General features: G+C 57.3%; 1 protein-coding gene across 1 annotated transcript in view; it reads left to right on the top strand.

Annotated features, from left to right (window-relative positions):
* Nucleotides 1-263: 263 nt before the first annotated feature.
* EPHB1 (EPH receptor B1) overlaps nt 264-9,540 on the top strand; it is a 420,917-nt gene continuing 411,640 nt past the window's right edge. Inside the window, exon 1 of the mRNA XM_059920279.1 lies at nt 264-665. Within this exon, the coding sequence (XP_059776262.1) occupies nt 608-665 (58 nt within the window). The 5' untranslated portion in view covers nt 264-607. The remainder of the gene's footprint in view (nt 666-9,540) is intronic.

Raw genomic sequence — 9,540 nt, 5'->3', positions numbered from 1 at the left:
GGTGCGGTTCTCTGAGAGCACCACCAGGGGGAGCCCGGACCCCTCCTAGCGCCTTCCGAGCCCTCCCGCACAGCCTTGCAAGCAAAAGTTTTTCTTAAACTAACAATGCCAGTGTAAGGAGGTGCTCGCGCCTGATTGGACGGGGGAATTTTGCAGGTTTGATTCCTTGATTGGACAGGAGGTGTTAGGGGTGGGGAGAGAGCTGATGGTGGGGGATCCCGCACCCTCCCCCATCAGTCTGGCCGGCTCAGTCCTCCAGTAGGCTCGGCTGTAGCTCGCAATGTGACACCAGGACGAACACGCACTCGCGCGCTCTCCCCGGCTCGCACTCCCTCGCCCGCTCTCTCACACACACGCACGCACACACCCACCTCTCCCATAAACACACACACACACATGCACACCCACACCCACGCGCGCCCGCACCGCCCCACGCGCGCACAATCCCGCCCACGCCCACGCCGCGCTCCGGGGAGTCCGGTCCCGGCCAGAGCGCGAAAGGATACGGAGAAGCCACCGGCGGGGAGCGCAGCGGCACCCCGAGACGCGGTGCCCTCCCCCCGCGGCCGCCTCGGCTCGGGCTCGGCCTGGGGACCGCCGGCCGGCGATGGCCCTGGACTGCCTGCTGCTGCTCCTCCTGGCATCCGCAGTGGCCGCGATGGAAGGTAACGTACCCACCGCGGAGCAAGTTGGCGGCTGTATCCCCGGGGCTTCTGTGGCTGTTACGCGTCGCCTGCATCCCGCGACCCGAGGGCCAGGTTGTTGGGGAGCATCGGCCGCGGCCGAGCGCGGGGCTGGGGCGGCACCCACCCGCGCGCCCCCGGCTGGCTCTCGGCGCCCGCAGCTGGTTCGCGGAGCCCTCTGGCTCCCGCGCCCGGGCGCTCCTTAGCAGCCCCGGTCTCCCGCAGCTCGGCTCAGAGAGCACGGAGCCCGCTGCATTGCGGTGCAGGCTCCTTAGCTCCGGCGGAGGCGGGCGTTGGGGAAGAAGGGGCGCCTCGGGCGGTCCGGCCCCTGGAGTGCGGGCGTCAGTCTGCTCGCTTCCCATCCCGGGCACGGATGCTCTTAGGCAGCCGCGCGCCACCTCTCCTTTTCCTCCGCTCGGGATCCGCGGACTCCAGGACTCGGCCCGGCGGGCTAGCGCTGCGCGCCGGGACCGGAGAAGCTCTGCCCCGGTACCTCGCAAGTGGCTGCCGAATGAGAGGGGCTGAGTTCATTGGCCCGACCCTCGGGGGACAGCTGGTGGTACCGAAGCCTGCGGGCTGCATCTTTCCCGGGTCAGTCGGGGCGAGGTGGACACCTTTGTCGCCTCTTGCTCCTGAAAACGGGGGTGGGGTGGGGTGGGTGATCAGTCCTGACGAAACTCGCCCAGTATCCCTCCGGCCTGGGAAGGTAGCCGACGCGCAGCGACGCTCTCCCTGCTACTTCAGCCTTGGCTGTGCCTCTGCCGCCGTGGCCCGGAAAGCGCGCTCCGCGGGCACAGCGCCTGGCGCAGCAGGGAGACCCGCGCTCGGCGGCGCCCGCGAATCCCTGTGGGAAATCCCTGCCCCTCTCCCGCCTCCCGCCCCCTTCCCCCGCCCCATTCCTCGAAGCCGAGCGGCGGCCGCAGCCCCCTCCCGAAACGCAGCCGGCCTAGAGCGGAGTTTAGTGTCGGGATGGAAGCAATTCTGGGGGGAGATACGCGCCTCAGCCCCGCAGCCCCGCAGCCCGGCGTGGGTGAAACTCCGCCGAGGGACTCCGCACGCAGACCCCGGCGCCCGCGCCGCCTTCCGAGCTGGGAGCTCGCTCCGCTGGGCCGCCCAGGTCCTCGTCCAACTGCTACTGGTTGCCCAGCGGAACCCTCCGCCCGGCCCCAAATCCCGTGGTTCAGCGACCCGACCCCTCCGGAAAGTGCTGCCCTTCTCGAAGCGAAGCTGGGGCCTTGTGGCCCCGAGGCGGGGCTAAGAGTACCCGGCCCGGTAGCGAAGACCACCATATCCCGCGTTCGTTCTGGTGGCGGCGCGGGGGTGCGGCGATTAATGCCTAGAAAGCTCGCTTTTGCTTTTCTGAAGGTGGCTTTTTGTCTGCCCTCCGCCTGCCGCTGCCCTTTCTGGCTGCTGGGTCTTTGTGCCGAGGGGGTTGCTTTTGGGAACGTGCAGGGACTGGAACGTTGGGGAGCGCGGTCAACATCCCGCAGAAGGGATGCTCGGATTTGGCTTATTGAGAGGCAAGCGCGGGAGCGGTTGAATTAGGACAAGCCAGGCGAGGCACACCTCCAAACCAGTCGGGAAGACCTGGGAGAGCGGGCATTTGCAATGGGCGAGGCCACACTGGACTTTCTAACGCTGGGGCGGCGCGTGCTGCCCGCCGATCTTCGCGCTCCTTGGAGGGTCAGCGGCTCGGTCTCGGAGAGCAGATAGGTGCCTACTTGGGGAGACTGGTCTCGGCGTTGGGTCTCCATCGTTGAAGGAGGGCACGTGCATTCGAGCGAAATTGGAGAGCAAATGTGTGGGAACTCACTGGGCGTCCGGCGGCGCGCGGTTTCTGCCCTAGACCCCCTCTTGGCTAGCCCTCCCTATCTGCTGGGCTGGAGAGGCCCCAAGGAGGGTGCCGTGGTGCCGGCGCCCAGCCGCGCGTACCGGTCCTGTCACCCAGGTCGTCTAGGAGCCTTTCCCTCCTCGCAGCTCGGAAACTTTACCGTTAGCCTGGCCAGAAGAGCCCGGCTTTCTGGGCTGAACGTCTGTCTCTCCAGTAAGGGTTAAAAGAAATGCCACGTTCAGCAGAATATTAAAGCAGCCCTGGCGTCCCTGCTCAGTGCACAGGGATAGTCCACACCATTCACTCCTTCCTCTCCCCGATGAACACAGGCAGGCTCATTTTCTCCTCCTCACACGCGGAGCTGCCTTCCCGCCGGGCTGGCTGGGCTGGGGCCAGCGTCATTCGGTTTGCGATGAGTGAGGAATAATTATCAGAAAAGTGGATCAATGAGCTGCCTACACAGAGAGCAGATCCCTCTCCCACTGCCGTGGCCAGGCAGCGCCTCCCCTTGCTGGTTTGGCCACTTTTGTGTCTGTCTGTCTTCTTTCTCTCGTGGGTCTCTGTTGGAATTTCAGTGGGCCCTTGTCACCCAGGGCAAGCAGCTCCAAGAGCAGTCAGGTCCTCAGCCCAGGCCAGGGCAGGGACAAAGGGATAACGGCAGCCGTGGGCCAGGTGGTGGGGACACTTAGCCAGGAGCAGGTGGAGCCCTAGGAGATCCTCTGCCTGGGTGGAAGGAGGGAAGGGGCTGGCTGACCTGGAGAGTGAGAGGCCCACACTGAAGGAGACGGCCCCTTCCCTCCTCCCTTCCCTCCCCACTTACAGCCCGCTCTGCTGTGTGGGGAGAGAGATGGCATGCAGGGCAGAGGCATGGGCTTTTAAAGGCTATTTTCAGAGGGGAGCAGGCAGGCTGGGAGACAGGGATGCTGACATACTCTGGGCTTCTATACACAGAACCAGGACTCTTTTCTCTGTCTCCGGAAAAACAACTGCCTCTTCAAGTCCATGTCTTTTCACCCTGGGCCTGAGAACTTGTTGAGAACGGGCTGCTGGTGTCTGCGGGCTGCATTCTCTGAGCTGCCCTTTGGCCCATACCCTTTGCGTCGGGGTCTGGCGACCTGGGCTTCTCTTGAGGTGCTTCTGAGGTTGGGCTGGCTGCAGACACTTCTCCCTCCGAGTGGTGTATTCCTGGGCTAAGCGTGTTGGCCCTTCTGGGAGGCAGTGCCCTGGAATCACTGACAGCTCATAGCATCCTCCCAGCCCGAGCACCCGCGGGCGTCCACAAATGACCACAGACTTGCAGGTGGCCTCCGTGTTCCACGCTCGCTGACCAGAGCACTCCCTGGAGAACCGCTCTTTGATGTGGCCCAGAGTGAAATCCTGGGCTTGCCACCCTTGTACGTGCACACGTTTGATTTGGTGGTAGGGCTTAACAAATAGTGAGTTCTCGAAGGAATTGCTGATGTATGAATACATACACCCTTGAGTTACTGCACCCCTTCTTGGGGTACCCCACCTTGACATGCAAGGACACTGATTCTCACCGTTCACAGTTTGTGGCGAAAAACCCCAACCTCAGCCTGTGTGCCTACAACAGGCCACCAGGCCAGGTGGTAATTGGCAGTTTCTGCATTTTCTGTTAATATTCATTTGCTACATGTGCCTCTGTTTTGGGTATCCATGAGCGTGCATGAGCTGGCAAGCGGTAGCAGGCGCCAAAGATTGAAAAAAATGTCTGGGAGAGAAAAGTAAATTTGTGAGACTTCTATCCATTAGTTGATTATATTTTCTGTGCGTTATGAAACAGTTACCATTACTCAGTGTTTGTGGAGGGACCCCGAAGCCCGTGAGTGGAATGCTGGCGAGGAAAGGTAACGCAACCCTGGGCCATTGCTTGAGAAAAGTTTTGGCAGTGTAGACAGCTACAGAGTTAGGACCCAGCCCTGGCCAGAACCTTCTGGGTTGGCAAAGCAGAGCTGCCAGTAGCTGGAGATGCTCACCCATTCCAGCCTTAGAAGTTGGACAGGTAACGTACATTATGAGGATATCCCTGTACTGGTTTTAAAATAAAGATGCTATTAAAGTCAAAGATGCATTCATATTATTAAACTAAAACAATCATCTTAGCTAATCCTCAGGAGTTCTTAGAAACCCTAAGGTTCAGGAGCGTAGGGTTTCCAGCGTGGGCAAAGGGTGGAGGCAGTTTTGGAAGCCAGTCATCTCAGGTAGGGATTTTTAGGCTTTAGGCAGCCTCATGGCACCTGGGCAATTTGCTATAGACTCCTGGACTCTTCCCACAAAAGTTCAGCAGGTCTGGATAGATCCTGAAAGTCTGCATTCTGGCCTCCCAGAAAATCCTGTTGCAGGTGCTTCCTGGAATTTCTGCCCAGGGGAATGGTTCTAAAATAGGCTGCGGTCACAAATCCTGGGCAGGTCTTACTCCACTTTGCACTTACTGAATGGCCTGGGATCTTCATTTTTAATAAAGGGCCCCAGTGATTCAGATGCAGGCAGTCTGGCACCGGTATATTTGGGAACTGCTGATAATAGCTAACACTTATCGCTAGGTGTTGTTCTAGGTGCTTTACATAAATTAATTCACTTAATCTTTAGACAACCCTATCAGGTAGGTATTATTATTAACCCTCGTCTCCCATTTTTCAGATGAGAAGACTGAGGTACAGGGTGGTTGAGTAATTTGATAAGGCCACATAGCTAGTGAGAGGCTTGCACTGGAACCTAGGTGGTCAGGTTCTGGGGTTTGTGTTCTTAACCACTCCACCTTACTACATCACTTTTGTAGGCTTTGCATGAAGAAAGGTTCAGATCCACCTGAATCCATGGGCGGGAAGAATTCTAACGCTGATTGAGCCACTGGCCGTTGGGTACTCCGTTGATTGCTGGGGACTCCATGTTTCCATGGTCACGGGAGAAGAGATGAGTGAAAGTTTCATATAATCCCAACACTTCAGCTGAAGCACCAGTTTCCTACCCCTTCTTTCCCACCTCCCACCCTATTCCCATCTTGTACACAGGCAGACACAGGGATAGGGACCTGTACCGTGGTGAAGCTTCTGATAAGGAATCTAGTAGAAAGACTGGGAGCATCTTTGTTCCTCTTCTTGCCCTGGCTGCTCTCCCAAGGAAGAAATGATTGCGGACAAAGGTCCCTAAAGGAGATTGGCCTGGGCACCCAATGCATCCTGGGGGCAGTGGAGGGAGCACACTGGATCCTTACCTGTTCCCCCACCACCACCACCACCACCAATAGTCTAGAGCACATCCCTGTACCTGGATTCTAGGAGTCCACATTCCTTGGAAGAGCTCCCTTTCTGTCTCCCTCTTCTGCATTAGCCACTTAAGCAACCTGAATATTTCCATCAGATTTCCATGTCTCCAAAGGTGGTGGAGAAACAGCATTGGATGCCTGCCCTTCTGAGGAAATTACTATAATAATAAAGTAACACCCTGGGAGAGATTCCATATTTAAAAGCACAGTTTTGCGTGAGAAATTTCTCAGCCCCTTCCGTGGATTGCATTTCAATTATAGCAATAGTCAGGGTCCCCAGGTGTGTGTTTGTGCTCAGAAGGGGGGCATTGAGTGGCCAGGTCAGGGCCACCTGCTCCATCAAAGGCCCTCAAGCCTGAGGTCTGAGTCACCTCACTGGCTTTTGTTGATCACTCCTCTGGGGGGGGTAAGAGAAATGGGAACACACTGTGCAGGGAGGCCTGGAGGGTGGTGGGCTTGATTCTTCTTTACTAATGGAACACTGCTTTCCATCTGACCTAAGACACAGGAAGCAACCGGATGTACAGTTCGCTCTCTCCCTCCCTATGCCCCAGTTTCCTCATTGTTGAAAGGCTAACGGAGGGGCCGTTATGATGGAGAGGGTAGCAGGGACTTGGGGTGGGCGCAAACCCCAGGGTAGAAGCAGTAGTAGAAGTAGGAGGTTTGGGGGTGACAGCTGTGGGTAAAATGCAGTCTGGGGCATGGTGACCCCCTGACTAGTTGTGGGTGAGGTGTGGATCCTCTTAGGCTGACAGGGGTTCTGCAGCAGCACCTCAGAGATGAGTGAGGGTGAGCTGGGCCGACATTAAAAAGGGTCTTAGCCTGGTGCCCTCCATGAGGAGACCTTGCTCCCGGGACCTCTTGTTGGCCTGGTCCAGGCCTGCTGACCTGGTCCAGCACTGGGTCCACAGTCTCCACTGGTCCCATGTAGAATCATCCACCAGGTGTTTCTCGGTGCAACTGGCTTTTACGTTTGCCACTAACTTTGTGAAAGAGAAGGTTTCACTTCCACAGCCTAGGAAGAATATCTTACCCACCTGCTGCCTCATTCCCAGGGAAGCATGGGAGCCGAAAAATCTGGGGCCCTTCACTACATCATAACGACCCCCATAATGGGGTCTTCAGGATGCTCATCTGCTAAAGAAGCTGAAAAGGTGATGAAAAAGGCCGTCTCCCACTCTGCCCCCAGCAGAGGTGTTCCTCCAGGTCAGGGAAACCCCAGCGCCCGCAGACAAACCATTAGCAGCTTCTGAAGGAGGCTGCTCTGTCCCCTCATGGAAGGTTCCCAGAATTCTCTGGAGCAGATCTGGGCCAACGTGGAAACATATAGGAAATTTCCTGAGAATTACCAGGACTCATTTTTGCCCACAAGTTGCACCTGAGGCCCGGAGTCTCTCCTCTCGTCCCTCCGTTTCCTGGCAGCAAGTGACAAAATGACTGATTTGAATTTAACCTCCTTGTTCTGCTTCTCCATCCCCCCAGTGGAGGTGATAATGAGCAGAGAAATGGGCAGAGGCAGGTGGCCAGGAGGGGAGGGGCAAGTGAGGGAACAGGGGCCCCAGGCTGCAGCCTAGCACTGGCTTCTGAAGTCCTTGGGACTGATCCTGGGGCCGCTTCAACTCCTGGGGGCCAACAGGGGGTCAGGCTTGTTCCCAGGGCCCCGACATGTTGGGAGCAGGACTGGAGACAAGTTTTAGGGAAGGGAAGAGACTTTCCAGAAATCTTACAGCCTAGCAGCACTAGAGCCAGGACTAGACTAAGCTTCTATTGCCCATTTACCATGTGCCGATCCCATACCCTTAATATCCAAGCATCTGTTTGTTCTCCCATTTTACAAGTGAGGAAGCTGAGGCATTACTGGCACAAGAGCTAAGATTCAAACCGAAGTCTTGACAAATTGAAGTTGGACAGCTCCTCAGCCTCTGCCTCCCAGTTCAGTGCCTTTTCTATTGAACATTGCTTACTCATGAATGAAAGCAGGGAGCACTTATTAAGCGCCAGCTGTTTATTCACTGTTCTGCCAGGTGCTGTCAAGGGTACCAGACAATATCCTGGCCTCTGTGCCCAAGTCCCTGTGGCCAGGCTGTCCCCCTGCTCTCTGGAACTGCCCCACCTGTGCCCCCAGCTGGAGGAAGAGCTTCTTCCTTCTCCGTTTGCATTTTCCTGTTTGCACATGGCCTTTCCCATGTTGTCCCACAGTCAGACCCCCACTGTGGTCATTAGTGGTTTTCTTTTCGCTGCGTGTCCGTCTGGCTCTTGTCTTTGATGTGCTGCTTAGACCGTGGCGGCTCGGCATCTGGGCCGGGCTCGTGATGGTGGGGAGTGTGTGGGGAGCAGGTTGCTGTGGGCCTCCTAGAGCTCCCGCCACAGGCCCGCCTTCCAGAGGGAGGGCCAGTTGCCCGCGTTCTCCCTTGGGGACCGCCCTGACTTCTGCCGTGTGCACCCTGCCCTGCCTGGGGCCGTGTTACTCCCAGAGCTCTGGCAGCTCCTGTCCATCGGGACAGGTGCAGACCCACAGCATCAGGGGAGGACACAGGGATCTAGCATCAGGTTTGAGTGTGGAAGGGCATGTAGGAGGAGGGGGGAGAGAAACCCCTCCGCATCCTAGTCTCACTGGACAGTGCCCAGTCCCCCTGGGGCCATGCCTGTGGGTGGTGCTGTGCAGGAGGACCGGGAATAAGAGCAGGCAGCTTCATCGACAGGGCGGCAGAGAAAATGCCTTATCTGTGAGAGGCAGCTGGGCCCTGCAGTTCATTGTTCTGTTGTTTTCCTCTTGCTGTTTTTTCAGTACATCAAGGTGGGACCTCTGCCCTTGGCTTTCTCATTGATGCTGAGGCTTGAGCTGTGTGGTGAGCTTGGAAGGGGGAGAAAGAAGGGAGGAACCTCTCTCAGGAGGGCTGGGAGGGGAGCCCAAAGAGGGATGCTCTCAGTCCCTGTGGCAATGCAGCCAAGTGGTCTGGATGCATTGGGGATGGGGTGGAGCGCAGGCTGTAAGCTTCAGGGCAAGGAAGAGGGTCTTAGTATCAGACCATCCACGGAGCTGTGGGTGGGTGCCCAGGGGCCTGTGTTGGACACTGGTCAGACCATACTTTGGTGTCAGACCACACTGTGCTACTTAGGTTTACCCTGGCTGGGGTGTGTATGAATCTCTCCCAGCACCTTGAGGACTGATGCGAGACCCTTCGCAATCTGGGTCCCCCTTTCCCCACTCCGGTCCTGCCAGCAGCACCTCCTGCTGCTCCGTCTTCCCCTGCTCCACACGGGCACAGATGCACACACGCTGCACAGGTACACACACCCCGGGCATCCCCTTTCCTTTTTCCCCATCTGTGCAGGGACCCAACTGAGTGTTCTGCTGCCATGTGCCTCCGGGTCTGCACCTGCTTGCTCTGCCTGTGTTGCGTTTGTCACTGATCTTTCCTTGGCTAGCTCTAACTTAGTCTTTAGAATTTGCTATAGTGGTTGCCTCCTCTTGGAAGCCTTCCTCGTAGCCCCAGGCTGGACTAAGTGGCCTGCTGGTCCCCACCACAGCTGCTTCTGCCTCCCTCTGTGGGAGCACAGTCCACACTGGTCTGCAATTGCGTGTTTATTTCACTGGAGACTCTGCAGCTCTGTGAGCCCCTGAAGGGTGGGGCTCTGTCTTCATTGTCATGGTATCCCCAGCATGTGACATATAGGTAGCGGCAATATGTATGTTGTATTAATGAATGCAAAGAAAGAAAAGGTCAGTAGAACACACA

The sequence above is a fragment of the Balaenoptera ricei genome, chromosome 4 (genome assembly GCF_028023285.1).
Source record: "Balaenoptera ricei isolate mBalRic1 chromosome 4, mBalRic1.hap2, whole genome shotgun sequence".
Taxonomy (NCBI): domain Eukaryota; kingdom Metazoa; phylum Chordata; class Mammalia; order Artiodactyla; family Balaenopteridae; genus Balaenoptera; species Balaenoptera ricei.
Note: the sequence above shows the minus strand (reverse complement) of the source record. Positions and strands in the feature narration are given on the sequence as shown.